Source organism: Lucilia sericata, unplaced genomic scaffold (assembly GCF_015586225.1).
Source record: "Lucilia sericata isolate MDLA Ls3-8-SP2 unplaced genomic scaffold, ASM1558622v1 Contig000084F_arrow, whole genome shotgun sequence".
Classification (NCBI taxonomy): Eukaryota; Metazoa; Arthropoda; class Insecta; order Diptera; family Calliphoridae; genus Lucilia; species Lucilia sericata.
In genome coordinates this window covers 86,835-110,764 of record NW_023994117.1, presented here as the reverse complement: position 1 = coordinate 110,764, position 23,930 = coordinate 86,835, and the positions used below count along the sequence as shown (strand labels likewise).

Here is a 23,930-nt window from a genome sequence, read left to right as displayed (position 1 = left end):
TTATTTTAATAGATTTTAACAAGATTTTTAATACAAAAGCAAATATTTGATCTATATCGTCTTAGAATTACTTTTGAGTAGATAGCCTAAACAAACCGGCTTTTCATATAACTTTCTTTCAAGTTGGTTTAAGTAACTCTAATGTGTTTCTTAAGATGCGTTTACACCTATGCGGAATAAAGGGAATCGTTCGTTTGCTGTGGATTACTTCAAAAATACGATCTGACATTGTTTCTACAAATTTTTTTGGAGATCGGAATCAATTTCCTCCCCGACTTCATATTGGGCATTATACGAGTTTATACTTAGGCTTTTTCCATTAGTTGCTTCCATATCTTCGTAAAATGTGAGCAACATATTTGGAAGTCATAGGAAGATCTACATTTGATCGCATAATTATGGGCAACAATAAGACTAAGAAAAATACTTTCCTTGAGTCCAAGAGAAATGCACTATCTTATTAATATTTCTTTCTTTAAGAGGATTCTTCTGATACTCATATTTGTTCAAAATGTAATCCCTGTTTTTTAAATAGTTTCCAAAACCATTTCTTACTTGATCACATGTATGTATGTTTGACGCAAATTTATCCTATTAAAATAACAAAAGTTGTAAACAACATTCACTTTAATCATTAAATGAATAAATTTTCCTTAATAGCCAACAAATCTTAAATTTGTATAGTTAATTTTTATTTTTTAAATAACTTAAACGTAAAATTAACAGTAACAAAATTATAATTAAATATTTTGATTGTCATTGTTTTGCTTTTTATTGTCCTGGGTTCTAGGCATCAGAAAACCCAAGCAACCGGCCAATATTAATGCGAATGATGATGTATAGAAAGCTAATTCACAATGACTTTCTATTAGGGCACCCATGATATAACTTCCTGAGACACTGCCAATGCGTCCCAGCATTAATGAAATGCAAACAGCCATTGCTCTGAAAATAAAAGAACATAAATTAAATCAAACTGTTTAAATCATTGGAAAAGTAAAAGTCCAGAAAAACTGAAATCCTAAATAACTTTTCGCAAAATATGTAAGTATGGCTTTTTGTACAATATAGCTTAATAAGTACCTTAAATTTGTGGGATAGATGTCAACTACAATGGCACTCATAACACTTGTTGCTACACCTGAACACAACATAATAGCGATCATATAAATAGCTACTAGGGGTATCCTAATCAATATGCTCAAAACTCCGAAAGCACCAGAGGCAGCAAGAACTACGACTATAATAACAAAAATTATTTAAAATTAGTTAAGATATGCATATGTTTTAAACCGCTGCTACTGAACACTTACATAAAATCCAAGTGCGATTGAATTTTTTGCTCGCAAATAGCACACATAACATCAACATCACATACATAACCTCCAATGTGATCGTGTGTTTGTAGGTGGAGATTTCTAACTTTGTTGTGCAGGTGTTTTCCAACTAAAATTAAATGAAATCATATTAAAGTTATAATTTGTTTGAATTCAGAAGTTTGAAATTTTAAATACCAATTCTTACCTGTTCATCTTCTAAACTATTTGAAATTGAGAAATTCGAGGATTGTGTAAATTTTAAAATATCACAGAGACACATAGGTTCCTCATATTGCTGCGTATATAGCATGGTAGTATTGAGAATATAAGGAAACCACATATAAAGACCATGAGCAGTGAAAAATGTAATAAATTGTATTAATGCAGCCAAGCAAGTTTTGCGTATGTGTTGACCCATAAATAGTGGAGCGGTTTGATCCCATATTAAGCGTAATATTGATGTAAATGATTTTGGATCATCCGAAGACTTTTTGCGTTGTGGAGTATCCAAATCTGGTAAAATGGTTGTGATCTATTGGGTAAACAAATTTTAGTATTAATTATTTCTATGGAGTATTGGTTTGGGAATTTTCCCTCTAACTTACTGTATATGATTCATCTTGGAAATTTTTATTTCCTTTAGTATTTTTGCGATGCATATTCTTTAAAATATCCAAAACTTCATCTGACTTATTCAAGCCCAATAAGAACTTAGGGCTTTCTGGTAAATAACTTAAAATAACACAGCATACAAGTCCAGAAAGACCACATACAATTAGATATAACCGCCAGGGTTTAAAAACAATTTGTAGAAATGGTATATCCAATTCCCAATCCTGATTAATAAAAAGCCATGCAAGAATTGGAATAAATACGGCACTGAAGGCACTTATGAAAGCAGCACACATGATAGCTTTGTTACGATTCTTTTGTGAATGGAATTCGCCCAAATAGGCAAAAATAGTAGCGGAACCAGCCGATATTCTAAAATAAAGAAAAATATGTTCTTAAAAATAACTACTCCAGACAATGTAATGAATACTTCAATACTTACAATATTCCATTTATAAATCTTAACACTGCCATCATTAAGAAATTGTAAGAAAAACTAGATATCAATGTGACCAAAAAAGCCAAAAGTAGAGCAGGTTTCATTGTCTCCTTGCGGCCCTTGGTATCTGCCAAAAATCCCCATAAATGGGAACTAAAAATGATACCCAAAAAACAAACAGCTCCTAAGATGCCTTGCTCTTGGTAAGACAAATCTAAATCACAGGCGATAACAGGCAAAGCAAAACTAATACCAACCGATTCCAAAATCACATTATTTAATACCAGACCCGAAAATATAATAAGTTGTATATTATATTTTCCATAACCTGTAAAAGAAAATAATATTAACTTTTAAACTTAATGATTTCTGATGTTTTTATTGAAGAAATTTACGTGTCTTTTCCAGAGCTTCATCGATGGTGGCAATTCTGATTGGTTCTGGTTCTTTGGGTTTCTTTTCCATAGTTTCCTCAATTGGGGAAATTGTGATTGGTTCCGATTGTATAACCATGTTTATTTTTATTTATTTATAATTTTGCCGAAAATATTATTAATGTTATCCACCCGTTAAGGAAACCGCGACAATGTTGATCCACAACTACTATTTCTTTAATCCATAGCCATACAAAAGTGAATGAGTATTTTTTTCTAAATGCGTGAATATTTAGCTATTTATACCCGCGAACGTGTTGCCTTTGTACTAATTTTAAATATTTGTTATCATTATTTTAGTATGGAGATGCTTTAATTATCTTTTTTTATGTGGATTAATATATAACTACATAATTCCTGAATACACAACATCTGCTGATGATCGTCTACACACGACAAACTGTTTTAAAAAAGTGTTGTTTGTTTTGACTGTACTTAAGTATGTCTGTCGGGTATTCTTTAACAAACTTTTGTTTAAGTATATCCCAAAAGAAATTATTTGCAAGTCATTGCTCATATTTTTAGCATATAAAAATTGACAAGGTTTTTCATTCTAAGCTCTATGATTTCTTGTTAAAATATGGGTATTTGAGAAATTTTCACCACATCCTTGACTCTAGTTGGTCTAGTATGGATCTTCTCAGTATACACGTACATAGAATATTCAAAAATACAAATAAATTAATGTTATGCTGATAGGAGATTGTATCTACATCAAATCCGAAGAAATATACCTAGGCCCTATTGGGCCTTATATAGTGTTCAGTGAATGTATTATCGTCCAATGTCTAGAAATTCTGTTTCCCGGACGTAATTCCTAGGAATTTTACAATCAGTGTTCTTGAGGGATGTTATATAATAATAATATAATATCACTCCTAAGATATTTGATCTTTTTGGCAAAAACCTGACAATGGCAAAGAAAGTGCTCCAGAGTTATACAGTCCTCTCAACATGCTCTTTAATCCTTTCGTCCAATTTTGTATAGCTATGATCATAAACCTGTGTATCCACCCATTTTGAGGAGGTTTCTCGACCTGCTCTCGTTAGTGTCACCCCATAGGATCTTTGTGATTCTATCCACCGCTTCATTATCCCAAGAGGCCCTATGGCATTGTACAGCATCGTATATAACGTTCTCTAGTGAAGAGGAAGATTTTAGTAAGGAAACAAGTAGGAAAGTATAGTCGGACATGGCCAACTATATGATACCCTACACCATGGGTATATTTTGAAAATTATTTATTTTAAATAAAAAATCTTTTATGTTGAATTTTACCTTGATTCCGATGTATTTAAGCAATTTATTGATGAAAAACTAAATTTCTAAAAGAGGCTTTATATGGGAGTTAGGGTCAAATATAGGCTGTTCCTCAAGAAATTGGGAAGAGGAATGTAATCTGTCTTCTATCTATATATATAAAAATGAATGTGTGTTTGTTTGTATGTTTGAACGTTATAGACTACTAAACGGCTGAACCGATTTTCTTGAAATTTTCACAGCGTATTCCTGCATGTCTGGAATAGGTAATAGGCTACTTTTTATTTTGAAATTTCAAGTGGGCGAGGAACCACGCCCATATTAAGAAAATATAAAATCCGTATATTTGAGTAAATATAACAGTTAAAGTGACAATTTTGTCGGAATCACTTTAGTGTCAATATGATCATTTAGGACAAAAAGTAGGCGGACTAGCATTAGGGGGCGTGGTAACTCCCATATAAATTAAATACAAAAATTAGTTTATCTGGTAAACTATTAGAACTAATTTCTTAAAATTTTGCAAATATTTACCCAAAATTTTTTTGGGTAATAAATTGGCGGACTACCCATGAGTGGAGCGGCACTTCCCATATTAATTAAATAAAAAAATTCGTTTATATGGGAAACTAATAGAACTAAATTCTTAAAATTTTGCACGAAGAACTTTAATATTCATCTAAACATTTTTAAGGAAAAAAAGCGGACTTTCATCTGGGGGCATGGAGCCCCCATATGAAAAAAATAGAAAAATTCGTATATCAGAGAAACTATTAGAGCTAGAATCTTTAAATTTTACTTGAAGAACTTTGACATTCATCTGAACATTTAGAGTATAACGGGCGGACTTCCAATGGGGTACTTGGTACCTCCCATATGAATTAAATACGAAATTTCGTTTAACTGGGAAACTAATAGAACTAGATTCTTCAAATTTTGCACAAATTATTTTAATATTCATCTGAATATTTTGGAGGAAAAAGGGCGGACTTTCATCCGGGGAGCTTGAAGCCCCCACATGAATTAAATAAAAAAATTCGTATATCTGAGAAACTATTAGAGCTAGAATCTTCAAATTTTACATGAAGAACTTTGACATTCATGTGAACATTTAGGAAATAACGGGCGGACTTTCAATGGGGGGGGGGGGGGGGGCTTGGCACCACATATATGAATTAAAAACAATTTTTTCATAGATAGATAGAAATTGGCGAACTAGCAATAATTTGCTTGGCATCTCTCATATGTAACATATTGTTAATCTGGAAAACTATTGTAGTTAGAATTTTCAAAATCGTTAAGTGGGTTTTTTTATTTATACATATTGCTTTTAGGGTAGCAAAGCACACTGGGTATAGCTAGTTTTATATAAAGGTTAGTTATGCTGAATTTCATCGCTATACTAATGGTCATAAGTAAATTTTTGGACGTTTAAGTTATTTTTTAAAGGGGGGTTTGTATGGGGACTAGGGTCAAACGATGGCACGGTCATTTATGCCTATATAAAACTTAGTTGTACTAATTTTTGGTGAGATAGTAGTATATTTGACGTAGTTATGAGTTAAAACTCCTAAATCAGAAGGTAAGGCATCGTCTTTGTGCCGAAAATTTTTTCCAAATTTTATCAAAATACCTTTAAAATTGTGACCTGTAGCTTGCGTATAAGGTTTACATGTACATCCAGCCAGCCGGACGGACAGACATGTCTTAATCGACTCAGAAACTGATTAGTGGGATTGAGTCGATCGATATACTTTAAGGTGGGTGTAGGACCAATATTTTTGTGCGTTACAAACATCAGGGTATAATAACTTTAAAATATATTCCAAATTCATATCCTCCATGATCGAGTTGTTAAATTAATGTTCTTGTAACAAGTTGCATATTCTCGGCTCCAGCAGACATATTCTCGTTACTGCACAACGTATGACGACTGGGTCCATTAGCAATCCAGTATGTTACATACATATAAAAAACAATTTATACATTTAGTAATAGTTATTGTACATGGCCTATGTCCTTCAATTACCATTATCATGAAATTTATTTGCTGTAACTATGTGATTAGTGTTTTTCTACAACTTAAAAGTCCAAACTTATTTTGATATTTTTCATTAATAAATTAATAATAAGACAGCAGTTTTAAAAGATTAGGTGGTTTGCAATTATTCCGTTAATTCCATCTTCATACGTCAGTTTGAAATGACTGATAAAACATAACTATAAAACCAGTGTTGTCAACGCAGATCTATTAGCAATGCTGTTAGTTCTTTTATAAAAGTTTAAAGAAATTTTTTCTCGAAATAATTTTGATAATTTGTAAAATAAAAACTATTTCTACAATACCGATGCCTTGTAATTACATTTTGCAATTTTAAGGTATTATTCAAAGAACGAAATCTATTAAATTTGAATCGGTTAAGTATTTTATCTACTCGTCATTCAACTGGACCAAAGGTCCATAAATTTACTTAGCGCAAAGCTAAAGTCTGTGGTTATATAATTTCTAATTGTTTTGATATACAATTTAAAAATATCAACGTTACACCTGTAAGTTTGTAAATACAGTGGACGTCCAATAGTACGTACACTCTTTATTACGAATATCCAATAATACGAATGGCAAAATTGTTGCATTGTCTACTCTATAGTACGAATAAAGTCACAATTTTTCTGTTCGATAGTACGAATAACTCATTTTTTATGGGAATTTTGGTTTTATTTACGTATGAATGAAGTTTTTATTATGTTTTTATTTTATTATTTTGGTATCATTCACCTTAAGCTCAGTAATTTTGAAGTTTTTTTTGTATTTATTACAAGTGTTTTGTATTTTTAAAAATCCTATACACACAATTTACTGCATGTATATTTACAAATCAACAATTATTTAGTGTTATTAATTTATTTTATTGGAATTTTGATGACCCAAGAGAAGAAATTAAATTGGATGATAACGCCAATGAGGAAAGTATTTTATTAGTTCCCGACAATAACTCTGCTGAGAACAATATTGAAGCCTCAAAAGCGCTGTTATTGAAAAAGCCGTAAGAATCATTTTACAATGTAATAAACATCGATGTTAAATGATGGATTTTTTAATAAGTAAAATGATATTTATATACATACATATGTATGTATGAACTGTTAATTTTGAAAGTAGTGTGACTCCACATTCCAAACAATGGGTTTAAGGATAACTATTCTAATTTTTAAGAGAAAATTATAAATTAGAGAATTGTGGTATATTCCATTCAAGTTTCTAATAAAAGTTTTATGTAATCTGAACATTTTAATACATTTTAGAACACATATGTAAATTGCAAATTGTCTTTGGCACACATCTTTTTAAAAACATTAAAATTTAAAACCTTCTACATATATCTCATTTCAACCATTGGACTCACGATACTTTCAAAATTAACAATTCATATACGTAAATATGTCCCTTTTATGCCTGTTTATGTACAAGAAATTTATTTAAAATAATACATATTTATTATATTTTGTTCCGTTATGTAATTTTTCATGAAAAATAAAACAAAAATAAATAAAATCCAATATTTTAAACATACAAAATGTGTTGTTCAATAATACGAATTTTTCGGTATTACGAAAGGGCCTGACACTATATAATTCGTACTAGTGGACGTCCACTGTAATATCAAAGTAAAAAAAGTTTTGATATTTTGGACTTAACGATAAACATTCATAAGATGTATTCAGACAAAACAACATGTAATAATACTTTTAAGGGGTTTTTTAATATTTTTATAACTGTTTACACAACTAGTATGCTAGACATATACTATTTAGGCCATAAATTAATAAACTTGTTTGAGTTATAAAAATAGTAAAATTTCAAATATTTACTCAGAATAGACAATTTTCCAAAGGAAAGGTAAATAAACAAGATCACTCTCGAAAATAGTAAACAAAAGTAAACATGTGAAAGCAAAATAAATAGAGGAAAAAATAATAGAGGAAGATTTTTTAGTGATAATGTAATATTAAAAACAAAATATATATTTGCAAACATGGCAACCATTCTATTTTGGTTAAAAAATTAAATTAAGAATACACTATTTTTAAATAGTTTATAAATGGGTACTAAGTGCTGAATTTTATTTATAAAAAAAGAAAAGATAATTGTTCTAAATTTATTTAAATATTTAGAAAACAAAGAAGCGGCGGTAACAATTGAATTATGATTAAGTTTTCTAATCTAGATTTTATTTTTATTTATATTCTTCCTCAAAATTTCGTAAAAAAAGTTTTATGAAATGATCTTAATTTACTCTTCCATGTTAAATGTTATTTAAACGTTTTATAACGCATTTTTTATTATTGTAATCATGTTTTTATATTAAAATTTTACTATTAAATTTATATCAAAGTTATTAGTTGGTGGATGTCCAGCAAAAATTTTACGGGTCTGCATAGACGAGATAATTTGTGCAGAAAATACTTAACTGCTTGACTTATCACTTCTCTATGACGAGCGAAGGTCTCTGTTTGATTGGGCTTTCAACGATAAGACTACGTCTGTTGGTAGGAGACCTTACAGGACACTGTATTATGGATGTGCATGCTAGGAGACTAAATATTCCATTCATCGACTACTGTAGAACACTTTATTTGGCTCTATCCTGCCTTCGCGGACATTAGACTTAAGTTCTTTGAACGTCTGATATTGTATGAATTAGCGACTCTCTCTCGTATTAACACAAACAAGAGTCGTCCATTCCATTTTTTGGTTAGCTCGATTCCATTTGTGTTCAAGAGGACATATAATGTTTTAAGGATGGGTCGAGATATGATCCGTTATAGGGTTACACAACGCTACATTCTATAGTCTAGTGTATAGTCTAGTCTATAGTATAGTCTATAGTCTAGTCTATAGTCTAGTCTAGTCTAGTCTAGTCTATAGTCTAGTCTATAGTCTAGTCTATAGTCTAGTCTATAGTCTAGTCTATGGTCTATTCTATAGTCTAGTCTATAGTCTAGTCTATAGTCTAGTCTATAGTCTAGTCTATAGTCTATAGTCTAGTCTATAGTCTAGTCTATAGTCTAGTCTATAGTCTAGTCTATAGTCCATTTTATAGTCTAGGCTATAGTCTAGTCTATAGTCTAGTCTAGTCTAGTCTAGTCTATAGTCTAGTCTATAGTCTAGTCTAGTCTATAGTCTAGTCTATAGTCTAGTCTATAGTCTAGTCTATAGTCTAGTCTATAGTCTAGTCTATAGTCTAGTCTATAGTCTAGTCTATAGTCTAGTCTATAGTCTAGTCTATAGTCTAGTCTATAGTCTAGTCTATAGTCTAGTCTATAGTCTAGTCTATAGTCTAGTCTATAGTCTAGTCTATAGTCTAGTCTATAGTCTAGTCTATAGTCTAGTCTATAGTCCAGTTTATAGTCTAGGCTATAGTCTAGGCTATAGTCTAGGCTATAGTCTAGTCTATAGTCTAGTCTATAGTCTAGTCCATAGTCTAGTCTATATAGTCTATAGTCTAGTCTATAGTCTAGTCTACAGTCTAGTCTACAGTCTAGTCTACAGTCTAGTCTATAGTCTAGTCTATAGTCTAGTCTATAGTCTAGTCTATAGTCTAGTCTATAGTCTAGTCTATAGTCTAGTCTATAGTGTAGTCTATAGTAAAGTCTATAGTCTAGTCTATAGTCTAGTCTATAGTATAGTCTATAGTATAGCCTATAAGTCTAGTCTATAGTCTAGTCTATGGCCTAGTCTATGGCCTAGTCTATAGCCTAGTCTATAGCCTAGTCTGTAGCCTAGTCTGTAGCCTAGTCTGTAGCCTAGTCTGTAGTCTATTCTATAATGAAGGCTACATTCTAGTGTATATTCTATTGGAAAATTATTACTACTTTTAAACCTAAAAGGTACTCTTTTTTATTTAAATTTTCCATACCTGCCTAATATAGAGTCTCTGGAATAAATTGGTATGAAATAGGTTCCTAGACAAATTTGAGAGTATTGCTGCAGTTCGGATTTTCTAGTACATATACTTCTGCATATATCGTCTTTACAGGAACTAGGTTGAGGCTCTTCTAGTTTTTAGACTATTTTCATATCATTCTTCTCTTCTTATTAAACTTAATCGTAAATGACGCTTCCAGTGTTAACTAATCTTGGATTTAAAATGACCATAAGATCAGCAGGATATTAATATCGATAAGCATAGCACAAATCCGATAAATAACAAGAACAGAGTTTTGGCTTATAATATTTTTATTAAATAACTTAAACTCTTAAATTAACATTAAACTAATTTGTACATATTTAAATAGTCTGAGTGTCATTGTTTTGCTTTTTATTGTCCTGGGTTTTAGGCATCAGGAAGCCCAAACAACCGGCCAATATTAATGCGAATGATGATGTATAGAAAGCTAATTCACAATGACTTTCTATTAGGGCACCCATGATATAACTTCCCGAGACACTGCCAATGCGTCCGAGCATTAATGAAATGCAAACAGCCATTGCTCTGAAAGTAAAGGAACATAAATTAAATCACCCTATGTAAATCAATAGTAAAGTAAATTTACAGAAAAACTATAATTCTGAACAACTTTTCATGAAATATATTATAAATTTGTTATATTATCTGGCCTACTAAGTACCTTAAATTTGTTGGATAGATGTCAACTACAATGGCACTCATAACACTTGTTGCTACACCTGAACACAACATAATAGCGATCATATAAATGGCTACTAGAGGTATCTTGATCAATATGCTCAAAACTCCGAAAACACCAGAAGCAGCAAGGACTACGACTATAATAAAATTTTTTTTAAAATTAGTTAAGATGCATATGTTTTAAACCGCTGCTACTGAACACTTACATAAAATCCAAGTGCGATTGAATTTTTTGCTCGCAAATAGCACACATAACATCAACATCACATACATAACCTCCAATGTGATCGTGTGTTTGTAGGTGGAGATTTCTAACTTTGTTGTGCAGGTGTTTTCCAACTAAAATTAAATGAAATCATATTAAAGTTATAATTTGTTTGAATTCAGAAGTTTGAAATTTTAAATACCAATTCTTACCTGTTCATCTTCTAAACTATTTGAAATTGAGAAATTCGAGGATTGTGTAAATTTTAAAATATCACAGAGACACATAGGTTCCTCATATTGCTGCGTATATAGCATGGTAGTATTGAGAATATAAGGAAACCACATATAAAGACCATGAGCAGTGAAAAATGTAATAAATTGTATTAATGCAGCCAAGCAAGTTTTGCGTATGTGTTGACCCATAAATAGTGGAGCGGTTTGATCCCATATTAAGCGTAATATTGATGTAAATGATTTTGGATCATCCGAAGACTTTTTGCGTTGTGGAGTATCCAAATCTGGTAAAATGGTTGTGATCTATTGGGTAGAGAAATACCAGTATTAATAACTTCTGGGGAGTATTGATTTGGAGTTGTTTCCTCTAACTTACCGTATATTGTTCATCTTGGAAGTTTTTATTTCCTTTAGTATTTTTGCGATGCATATTCTTTAAAATATCCAAAACTTCATCTGACTTATTCAAGCCCAATAAGAACTTAGGGCTTTCTGGTAAATAACTTAAAATAACACAGCATACAAGTCCAGAAAGACCACATACAATTAGATATAACCGCCAGGGTTTAAAGACAATTTGTAGAAATGGTATATCCAATTCCCAATTTTGATTAATAAAAAGCCATGCAAGAATTGGAATAAATACGGCACTGAAGGCACTTATGAAAGCAGCACACATGATAGCTTTGTTACGATTCTTTTGTGAATGGAATTCGCCCAAATAGGCAAAAATAGTAGCGGAACCAGCCGATATTCTAAAATAAAGAAAAATATGTTCTTAAAAATAACTACTCCAGACAATGTAATGAATAATTCTTCAATACTTACAATATTCCATTTATAAATCTTAACACTGCCATCATTAAGAAATTGTAGGAAAAACTAGATATCAATGTGACCAAAAAAGCCAAAAGTAGAGCAGGTTTCATTGTCTCCTTGCGGCCCTTGGTATCTGCCAAAAATCCCCATAAATGGGAACTAAAAATGATACCCAAAAAACAAACAGCTCCTAAGATGCCTTGCTCTTGGTAAGACAAATCTAAATCACAGGCGATAACAGGCAAAGCAAAACTAATGCCAACCGATTCCAAAATCACATTATTTAATACCAGACCCGAAAATATAATAAGTTGTATATTATATTTTCCATAACCTGTAAAAGAAAATAATATTAACTTTTAAACTTAATGATTTCTGATGTTTTTATTGAAGAAATTTACGTGTCTTTTCCAGAGCTTCATCGATGGTGGCAATTCTGATTGGTTCTGGTTCTTTGGGTTTCTTTTCCATAGTTTCCTCAATTGGGGAAATTGTGATTGGTTCCGATTGTATAACCATTTTAATTTTTATTTATTTATAATTTTGCCGAAAATATTATTAATGTTATCCACCCGTTAAGGAAACCGCGACAATGTTGATCCACAACTACTATTTCTTTAATCCATAGCCATACGAAAGTGAATGAGTATTTTTTTCTAAATGTGTGAATATTTAACTATTTATACCAAAAATAACTTGTCTAAGTGCTATTTAGTAGATATTTGTTATCATTCTTTTTTAGTTAGAAGATGCTTTAATTATCTTTTTTATTTGGAATAATATATAACTATATAATTCCTAAATATACAACATCTGCTGATCGTCTACACACGACAAATTGTTTTAGAAAAGTACTGTTTGTCTTGACTGTACTTAAGTTTATTGAATTTAAATAAACATTTCCCTGTTTAAGAATACCCCAAGAAAAAATTGTGTAAGTCATTGTTCATATTAAATTTTTTGATAAAAATAATTGACTTAAGGTTTTCAGGATCTAATAACTACGCCAATTATATTTTCCACATGAGAACTGCTGTCTGATATCGCATATCATTTAGGGATCTTGTGAAAAGTTATCTTGTTGAAATACACAACTTCTTCACTGGACGTAAAGTAAAATTATTTTTGGGTAACCTCTGACATAATGTTTTTCTCCTCAACTCATTCCACTGCAATTACTCATAGATTTAAAGTAGAAACAAGGTCCTCTAAGCGCTAGTCAATAGCACTTGGGACATGGATAAAGAAACCTTGTTGTTAGACCGGCCGGCCTGTAGTTAATTATGCTGCTCCAGTCTGACCTACTTCGCTGAGTGGAAAAATGTTCAAAGCTACCAAAATACCACCTTATGAACTGCGAATAACCTCAAAGCAGCACCTCATTTGCTTGCCGACAAAACAATTGGACAGTCAGTGAACATTTATGCTGCTCCAGTGAAGCCTTTTTCGCTTATTTATATCTAGTGGAGAAATATTCAAAACTGCTCTACGAACTACCTACAGGTTGCATGCAAATGATCTTTGAACACCACCTACATAAGAAAACTAAGGACAATCAATCAATAAGCATACTTCTATCCTGACTAAACAGTTCCTACTGGGAGTCATCCCAACTTTAACATCACACAGTTGTATGTTCCCCCGTTGCATGTTAGGAAGGACCTACGAGAGCATACGAAAATAATTATATGTATGATACCTCGGATCGTATTTTGTTTCTTCGTATATAGGAGCTTTAAATAACACTCATAAAGAGGCAATCAATAACGTGGTTTAAGGTTAACGCATGAATGTCATACTTAAAGGTCGCCCACCATCTATAGAAGAAATAGAGAAAAACTTGCAGCGGAAAAGAAGAATACTCTGTCACAACTGAGATCAGGATGGAGCCACTGGCTCTATGCCTACTATTCCCGCATATACTGTACTGTCTCTAATATCTGACCAGCATGTGGTCGAGGTTCCCATGACACCATAAGGAAGTACATCTTATCCCCATATTCATAAATAATTAATGAAGTAGACTATTTAAATGAAAAATCTTACGAAAAAAACTGTTAAATAAACCAAAAATAAGTCATTGACAACTTTATACATAAATAGGCAGAAGGCCAAACATATTTTAATATTAATAATACAATTAGACAGTAGTTTTGTTATTATCCCGTTAATACCACCTGCATACGTCAGTTTAAAATAACTGATAAAACATCAACTATAAAACCTGTGTTGTCAACGCAGAGCTAAATTACGTGTTATCAGGCATATTCGTAAATCCAATCATGACCCTCCAGGTTCCTTGATAGAGTCGGCATTTCTTTATAGACAAAAATTATGATCCCACTGTTTCATCTTTAATAATACATGAAATAATTTTAAAGTGATTTGATATTTGAATAACTACATATATAAACAGCTATACTAGACTCATTTACGATTTGCGTTTTTCAATCATAAATTAATAAACGTGTTTGTTTGAGATATGAAAATAGTATAATTTTAAATACTATGTGCTCAGAATAGACATTTTTCAAAATAAAAGTAAATAAACAAGAGCTGTCGCGAAAAATAGTAAACAAAAACAAACGTGTGAAAGTAAAATAAATAAACAATTTTGTTTAAAGTAAGAAGATTTATTAGTGATAATGTAATATTAAAGAAGCATATAATACAATACATGGCAACCATTCTATTTTGGTAAAAAATAAGTAAGAAAATACCGTTTATAAATAGTTTTTAAATGGGTACTAACTGCTAAATTTTTTATTTATAAAATAAATTATATAAACAATTTGTTAATATAGAAAAAACAAAGTAGTGGCGCTAACAATTAAATTATGTTTAAGTTCTCTAATCTAGACTTTGTTTATTTATTTTCTTAGTTTTTGTTTTCTTAAATTGTTATTATTTATAAAACTGTTTATAAAATTATGTAAATCATTGACTTGCGTATTTATAAAGATATTAGTGATTTATTTATGTTTTATTAAGTACTTTTTCTGTACAAAATTCCTATAATAAACCATCAATAACTTAATTAAGCTTTTATGAATAGGGGAATTAATGTTAATTAAACGTTTTATAATTTTTTTTTGATTATTCTCCACTTTTATACAAATTTCAAAGGATTCTATTTAATTTACTTGCAAATGTCTATATTTGGTTAAGCCCCCTTCACACGAGCACACAAGTAATATGATCTGTCAAAATTTTGTGTAGAAGAGAACGGATGGGATCGTCTAAACGCAATATGTAACCAAATCATCACACATTGGGAGAAAATTCAAAAAACAAGCAAGTCGCATTAGATCAGGGATGTATTTTTATGTAAACACATACAAAAAAGTGAAACAACTGTTTCCATCTTACTTTGTTATTGTTTTATGCCAATCGTGTAAACACAAAAAATATAAATCATAGGACTTTTATTCTCTTTTTTGTCATACGGATAGAATTTCATGTTACTTTTTCATTAGACTTGTCGTACGTAAAGTCTGATCGTCTGAAGGGCGCTTTAGCGGCTATAAATACCTACATATCTCAAAGGCCACTTTAACTCACGTAAATTTGTTGATCATATCTCCAATAAAGAACTTCTTTTAATAATCACACGAACATAAATTAATGACTTAATGTCGAGTGCTTTACGTGAATACCTGCCGTGTTGGCCCATTTCACGGTGGTCTTTTTTCAACCACTGGATGAGCTTCTGTGACGACTCACTTCTTGTGCTTCTTACATAGATGTGGCAATTAAAGTATATGGAATTTCCAGTCCATACTTGAGCTATCTAATCTCTGACCATTGCTCCGTTGCTTAACTTCCCAGATGCAAAAACATCACCTCCCTTTACACCGATAGGATGGCCTCTGTTTAGTTGCTTGGTGCTGTTGCCCCTAGAGACGTAACCGGTAGACCGAAATACGAATCCATCAAATAAACCGAGACTTTGTTCTTAGTCACTGTGGTAAATCTGGTATGAACAGAGTTTACTCTAAACATACCTGGACAAGGAAGGAAAATTCAATGGTATCACTTGTATAAGATACCTTTCATCCATCACCATTCAACGTTGCATACTTTTCATTTATCGGACACACTCATAGGAGAACAGTTCGTATACCCCTACATTCATCCTGTATCATATCCAATTAACACCAACTCATTTCGAACGCTTAGTCCCACAGTCACTCCTCTGTGGGGTATCTATTGTCATTCGGCAACAGCACCGAACAGCGGGATAAGTTCGGTAACAGCACCAAACTTATCCCGAAATATAGATTTCACCGTACATCAGTCTTTTAACCGCAACTTACTCTTCTCGCGAATTTGGGTTTAAACCACAGACACTACGTGGATCCTGAAGGAACCTCAACCAACTGACAAGCCAGGACAAATCCTGCGGGCAACTGGCCACCCGTAGTACCAGATTATGTGGTTCTCTGGTTCGACCACATGTCAAATCATTCCAAGGAAATTTCGAGGAGTCAATTGACATCACCAGGATTGCAATACACCAAGATAAGGGTCTTACTTGGACTAATGGTTGGTTCATCAAATCTTATGGTGTATCTGTTCCATTGATTTCAAGGTACAATTTAGAAGTGGTGATTTAAACGTAGAAAACAATGATCGCCCAGACCAGTCAAGATATTAATCCATGAAGATTGTAGTCAAACTCAACGGGGGCTTACAAACTTTTGCGAGCAGCATTATTCATCCAAAAGCGAGCGAATTGGAGACGTGAAACCTTACATTTCCGAAATACTGCTTTAACTTTAAAGAATCGCCGAATCATTACTTGTAAAAGATCATATTCCATAGTCAAATATCCATGGTGCATAGTAGGTACTCTATATGCTTGGTGGGGCTAAAAAGTCCTATTATTATCGACAGCCACTGATTCGTTTGAAGTGAGCATTAGCAGAAGAACACTCAGAATATGCGGTAAGATATTAAAGCAAAATGACGATGCTCGCACAATGTTGTAATATCGATACAGAACGCACTCTAAGATACGCTTCACTTCACTAGAATAGGGTATACAAAATTGTCTTAATTAGTATATTGGCAAAAAGATAATAGCAACAATGATATTTCCCCGTATTTTAAAGATAACATCTAATATAATAATCTCTGATAGATTCAATGATACTATCAACCAGTCCTCGAATAGTAAATTTGCAAGACTGGATGTAAAAAAGGCAGCCAAAATACTTATTGAATTGTAAAGAAGTAGTCTAATCATTCTGATAAGGTCTTTAACGGCTCATTGGTGATTAGTGCTTTTACCAGTGACCATGACTTTTGCAGGTTATTTAAGGATGTTTACCTTAAGGTTCCATTCTTATAAACGTTATATACTTGGGTGATATCAAATTTTTAACACTTTCATTGAATATATCATTATTTAGCTCACTACGAAAACAGTTGACAAGCTAGACACTTGACATTTTTGCAGTGATGTACAATTTTATCTAGCTTTAGTTGGTACCAAATATTATGACAAAAACTTAAAACAAACGAATATTGGTATAGTTTTTATATTCTGCCTCAAGTATGTTAATGCCTCCGATTTGATATTAAAGTTGATAATGAAAACTATATTCTTGTTAAGAAGGAAATAAATGAGTCAAAATTCAGCTATAATTTAAACCCGTTTGGCTCGAGATAAACTATTATGAATCTATCTGACGATCCCATAACAGAAAAAACGAGTTTGTTTTATAATATTTTTATTAAATAACTTAAACTCTTAAATTAACATTAAACTAATTTGTACATATTTAAATAGTCTGAGTGTCATTGTTTTGCTTTTTATTGTCCTGGGTTTTAGGCATCAGGAAGCCCAAACAACCGGCCAATATTAATGCGAATGATGATGTATAGAAAGCTAATTCACAATGACTTTCTATTAAGGCACCCATGATATAACTACCCGAGACACTGCCAATGCGTCCCAGCATTAATGAAATGCAAACAGCCATTGCTCTGAAAGTAAAGGAACATAAATTAAATCACCCTATGTAAATCAATAGTAAAGTAAATTTACAGAAAAACTATAATTCTGAACAACTTTTCATGAAATATATTATAAATTTGTTATATTATCTGGCCTACTAAGTACCTTAAATTTGTTGGATAGATGTCAACTACAATGGCACTCATAACACTTGTTGCTACACCTGAACACAACATAATAGCGATCATATAAATGGCTACTAGAGGTATCTTGATCAATATGCTCAAAACTCCGAAAACACCAGAAGCAGCAAGGACTACGACTATAATAAAAATTTTTTAAAATTAGTTAAGATGCATATGTTTTAAACCGCTGCTACTGAACACTTACATAAAATCCAAGTGCGATTGAATTTTTTGCTCGCAAATAGCACACATAACATCAACATCACATACATAACCTCCAATGTGATCGTGTGTTTGTAGGTGGAGATTTCTAACTTTGTTGTGCAGGTGTTTTCCATCTAAAATTGAATGAAATCATATTATAGTTTTTATTGGACTGAATTCACAAATTTGACATTTTCAAAACCCCATTCTTACCTGTTCATCTTCTAAACTATTTGAATTAGAGAAATTCGAGGATTGTGTAAACTTTAAAATATCACAGAGACACATAGGTTCCTCATATTGCTGCGTATATAGCATGGTAGTATTGAGAATATAAGGAAACCACATATAAAGACCATGAGCAGTGAAAAATGTAATAAATTGTATTAAAGCAGCCAAGCAAGTTTTGCGTATGTGTTGACCCATAAATAGTGGAGCGGTTTGATCCCATATTAAGCGTAATATTGATGTAAATGATTTTGGATCATCCGAGGTCTTTTTGCGCTGAGGGGTATCCAAATCTGGTAAAATGGTTGTAATCTATTGGATAGAGAAATACCAGTATTAATAACTTCAGAGTAGTATTTGTTTGGGGGTTTTTCCTCTAACTTACCGTATATTGTTCATTATGAAAATTTTTATTTCCTTTAATATTTTTGCGATGCATATTCTTTAAAATATCCAAAACTTCATCTGATTTACTTAAGCCCAATAAATATTTAGGACTTTCTGGTAAATAACTTAAAATAACACAGCAAACAAGTCCGGAAAGACCACATACATTTAGATATAACCGCCAGGGTTTAAAGACAATCTGTAGAAATGGTATATCCAATTCCCAATCTTGATTAATAAAAAGCCATGCAAGAATTGGAAGAAATACAGCACTGAAGGCACTTATGAATGCTGCACACATGATAGCTTTGTTACGATTCTTTTGTGAATGGAATTCGCCCAAATAGGCAAAAATAGTAGCGGAACCAGCCGATATTCTAAAATTGAAAAGAAACAACACATTATTATTATAAAATGTTACTGTCAAATAACTGTTCTATACTTACAATATTCCATTTATAAATCTCAACACTGCCATCATTAGGAAATTGTAGGAAAAACTAGATATCAATGTGACCAAAAAAGCCAACAGTAGAGCTGGTCTCATTGTCTCCTTGCGGCCCTTGGTATCTGCCAAAAATCCCCATAAATGGGAACTAAAAATGATGCCCAAAAAGCAAACAGCTCCTAAGATGCCTTGCTCTTGGTAAGACAAATCTAAATCACAGGCTATAACAGGCAAAGCAAAACTAATGCCAACCGATTCCAAAATCACATTATTCAATACCAAACCCGAAAATATAATAAGTTGTGTATTATATTTTCCATAACCTGTGAAAGAAAATAATAATATTAACTTTTAAACTTGATGTTTTATTGAAGATATGTATTTACGTGTCTTTTCCAGAGCTTCATCGATGGTGGCAATTCTTAATGGTTCTGGTACTTTGGGTTTCTTTTCCATAGTTTCCTCAATTGGGGAAATAGTAATTGGTTCAGATTGTATAACCATTTTTATTTATAAATATTTACTATTGTAATATAATGAAAATATTTAAACTCTACACCCGTTAAGGAAACTGTGAAAATGTTGTTATATTACAACTACTATTTGTTTATTTCATTGTCCGAAGAAAGCGAATGAGTATTTTTTTCTAAATGCTCGAATATTTAACTATTTATACCCGAAAGATTTGTTCTTGTCGAGTGTCTTAGCACTATTTTTAAAATACTAGTGTCTGGTTACTAAATATAAATATTTCTTATCACAATTATTTTTAGGTGATGCTGAAATTATCTTTTTTATGTAGTATTTTAACAAACATAATGCCAAAATATACACAACATTTGACGATCGTCTACACACGATGATAGTTAGCAATAAAGTTTATTCGTATTTACTTTTAACTGTTATTTTTTTTATCGAATTTTAATAAACTTTCCTCTGGCACGAGGTGAAGGGAGTGGAATTACACTTATGTTATAAAATAAATAAACAAAAAGTATTTTTTATAAAAAATAATACGAATTATTAATAATAATAATGTAGATTTGTCATTTATAGCAAAGAATATAAGGGACAGGGAAAGTTGTGATTAGGAGGAGCAACCATATCTCCCTTCTCATGAAAACTTGTTGTAAATAAAATTTTCGGTAGGTGCATGTTCAGATGTATACAGAGGTCATAAGACCTGTTCTGACCTATGTTTTACTCGTCTGGCGGACTTGTTCTATTATTTCTAGCTCTGTGAACATTACACCCCAGGTCTGTCTGCAGACTATGTTTGATATGCCAGTACCAGACATCTGTATAAGGTGCCTTCTGCTAATTCGATTCTCAGACTCAGAGAGTCTCACGTATTGGTTATGTCTCCCTTCTACAAAAGGATATCAGCAGCTTTGTCAGCAAATTATACCTGTACTTATTGTATTCGTTGACAGTATGGCACATATTATGGTTCTCAACTTCAACGTAATTAGATCTAAATGTATTCTTAACTGCATTCACGCCCTGTTCTAATTCAGATTGTCTAGTACTAGGGCATGAAAGCAATATGGATTGTTGCAAACGAATATCCAAACTTGTACATAATCCCCTGGAAAATGAACATTATTAACGAACGGACGATAGAGTATAAAAATCGATCCAACTCTGTCTTTCATAGAAAACGACCTTGACACTAATGGCCCTTGAAATGAATTGGTTTAGTCCTACATAGGACCCAATTCGGGTGAATAATTTGGTACTTTTATTAAAACGTACCTTTGTACAAACGAGTAGTATTTTTCAGAAGTTTCAAATAGTTTAACATATTTGGTAACGATCAGGAAGTTTTTTAGTATATAATATTGAGCCAAAGTTCATGAGCTATCAGTTTGGTACTTTTTTGGTACGCAAAAACAGAAGCATAGAGAGTTTTAACCGTTTTAATAATGACGAAAATGTACTTAATTTTAATAAATTTGTGAAAGTATGTTATACTTATGTAATATAAATTTTGGATTAGGTTTTAATTCGATATACATATGTATGTATTTAGGTAGCGAAGCATCCAGGGATACCATGGATGAACAGTTTCCCAAATCTGATTACTAAATACGTACATAACTTGTTCTTATTTTAATATTTACATTAAGAATTTGCTGATGGACGTAGAATTATTTAGATAATTCTGTTAAATTAACAGATAAATCATATTAATAATGTAAAGGGGAAAACTGTATCCGGTGAATGTATCGTTGATTATTATATATGTATAGTGTAATAGCGCCATCTATGGATAACAATACTTTACAATGCTTCTCCAGTATATAAATAGATGTCGCTGCACACATTTTTCATATGTTATTGGGGATCGTATTGGGTACATACATACGTTCATATTATATCGTAAATTTTAATAATGCTATCTATTAGTACAAAGGTACTAATAGATGTTAACAAACTTCATTGGAGCATGCTTTCATTAGCATAGAAAGAATATGTTATTAACATTTTAATCGGTTTTTGTAAATGACCAAAATGTAAAATACACAATCTTTGCATGGTTTACAAATTGTTTACAGTTGGAACCGCTGTCGACAAACCAAATTAAAAGAGAGGGCGACGTATTATAATTGGGGTACAATAGACTACACTAGACTATAGACTAGACTATAGACTAGACTATAGACTAGACTATAGACTCGACTATAGACTAGACTATAGACTAGACTATAGACTAGACTATAGACTAGACTATAGACTAGACTATAGACTAGACTATAGACTAGACTATAGACTAGACTATAGACTAGACTATAGACTAGACTATAGACTAGACTATAGACTAGACTATAGACTAGACTATAGACTAGACTATAGACTAGACTATAGACTAGACTATAGACTAGACTATAGACTAGACTATAGACTAGACTATAGACTAGACTATAGACTAGACTATAGACTAGACTATAGACTAGACTATAGACTAGACTATAGACTAGACTATAGACTAGACTATAGACTAGACTATAGACTAGACTATAGACTAGACTATAGACTAGACTATAGACTAGACTATAGACTAGACTATAGACTAGACTATAGACTAGACTATAGACTAGACTATTTTTTTACTCACGATGCGAGCTTTGTTGGGCAATATCGGACTCAGATGAGGGAGAAACATAACTTATTCTGCTAGAATAAGAGAATATTTGGAAAGGCGAGAATGTTAGGAAATATGGCTACATATACTTACATGTGTTAATGGAAATGATACTTGATAATTATATCAACGCCTGAAATTCCAGACAAATGATGCGACAACAGTTATAAATATGTGTGAAGATGAATTCTGGTGAGTGTGGAAGTAAGATTTTTCTACAAAAAGGGAGACAAGACAATTTACGCCAACTACCGAAGGATAAGTCTCCTGTGCATGGCGTATAATGTATTGTCAAGGTAATTGTGTGAAAGATTAAAGCCAATACTCGCAATCTGTTTCAATCGTATCAGTGTGACTTCACACAAAATAATTCAACAATAAACCAAATCCTCATCATGTGACAAATCCTGAAAAGGCCAACAAAAAACCAATCGATACATACCACCATTTCATCGATTTCAAGGCTGCCCGTTAACAGCCTCTCCGACATATTAAAAACTACTAGATTTCTCAGACAGGGAAACTAATAGTACAATTTCTTTAATAACATTTCAAAATTTGTGGAAGTTTATCACGAATCGAGGTTGTCGGTATGCTCTCTTGCTAGTGGGGAGCCAACACTTATGACCTTTCGGGTGGCCTAGCTATCGGTGTATATTCGAATATCAACATTGTGTCAATCATTTATCATTCATAAGAAAATTACTCTTCCGGTATGTGCTACGTAAAAGCCATCTCCCACTAGGTACGTCTTTTAATTTGGAGCCATCAGTATAGATCTTAAACGACCCAGTACGGAGGATTAATTCCATCACATTTGGGTCGTGTTGAATACACACCGAAAAACCTTTTTCAAAAGATGGTTTGGGGATTTATCCGAGGCAATTGAGTATGGTAGAGTGACCTGAGAGAGTCATATGCCACAAGTGACTGAAGCAAAAATTTAGACTGATTCATCGAAAATGGGTCTAATGGTAAACGAGAACAAGATGAAGTTAATTCTGGCAACTGATTCCGCGTAGAAAGAAAGCCATTTTCAATATTAAGGAAGTGCATAATTACTAGCTATAGTAGAACTTATTTCTTTTGATTTATTTTTTATTATTGAGAATTAGTATCGAAATTTTTTCAGTGTAATATATGCAAGAGCCATAAATTATTACAAACAATCTTTTCACAGTGATCTCGAGATAAATAATATTACAATTTAACTACTCACTCACTAACGATAAGAGATACAAACACCTGTATACATGTATCAAAATCAGCACATGTACATATGCGTTGACATTCATACAGATACGAGATAAAAGAAAGATTATGATATAGAAATGTGTGTATTTGTACAATCTGTATATAGAGTCTCTTTTATCTCTAAATAATAGAGATAAAC

The 23,930-nt window shown here is 32.0% G+C and overlaps 3 protein-coding genes across 3 annotated transcripts; all 3 read right to left on the bottom strand.

The window, feature by feature from the left end:
* Window positions 1-752: 752 nt before the first annotated feature.
* On the bottom strand, window positions 753-3,007 carry LOC119599646 (synaptic vesicle glycoprotein 2B-like; the record flags this gene model as incomplete). The annotated part of the gene is made up of 7 exons (XM_037949521.1): window positions 2,766-3,007; window positions 2,374-2,698; window positions 1,925-2,303; window positions 1,525-1,851; window positions 1,314-1,446; window positions 1,084-1,240; window positions 753-945 (listed from the first exon to the last, which is right to left on the bottom strand). Coding segments are annotated over exons 1-7 (1,632 nt in total), but the record flags the coding sequence as incomplete, so codon positions are not given.
* Window positions 3,008-10,292: 7,285 nt separating this feature from the next.
* On the bottom strand, window positions 10,293-12,628 carry LOC119599669 (synaptic vesicle glycoprotein 2B-like). Its single transcript, XM_037949543.1, has 7 exons — window positions 12,380-12,628; window positions 11,988-12,312; window positions 11,536-11,914; window positions 11,136-11,462; window positions 10,925-11,057; window positions 10,699-10,855; window positions 10,293-10,562 (listed from the first exon to the last, which is right to left on the bottom strand). Exons 1-7 carry the CDS (start codon window positions 12,495-12,497, stop codon window positions 10,358-10,360), a joined length of 1,644 nt encoding a protein of 547 aa, XP_037805471.1. The 5' UTR covers window positions 12,498-12,628; the 3' UTR covers window positions 10,293-10,357.
* Window positions 12,629-17,764: 5,136 nt separating this feature from the next.
* LOC119599645 (synaptic vesicle glycoprotein 2B-like) lies at window positions 17,765-19,896 on the bottom strand. Its single transcript, XM_037949520.1, has 7 exons — window positions 19,779-19,896; window positions 19,391-19,715; window positions 18,943-19,321; window positions 18,543-18,869; window positions 18,331-18,463; window positions 18,106-18,262; window positions 17,765-17,969 (listed from the first exon to the last, which is right to left on the bottom strand). The coding sequence occupies exons 1-7, from the start codon at window positions 19,894-19,896 to the stop codon at window positions 17,765-17,767; spliced, it is 1,644 nt and encodes a 547-aa protein (XP_037805448.1).
* Window positions 19,897-23,930: the final 4,034 nt, after the last annotated feature.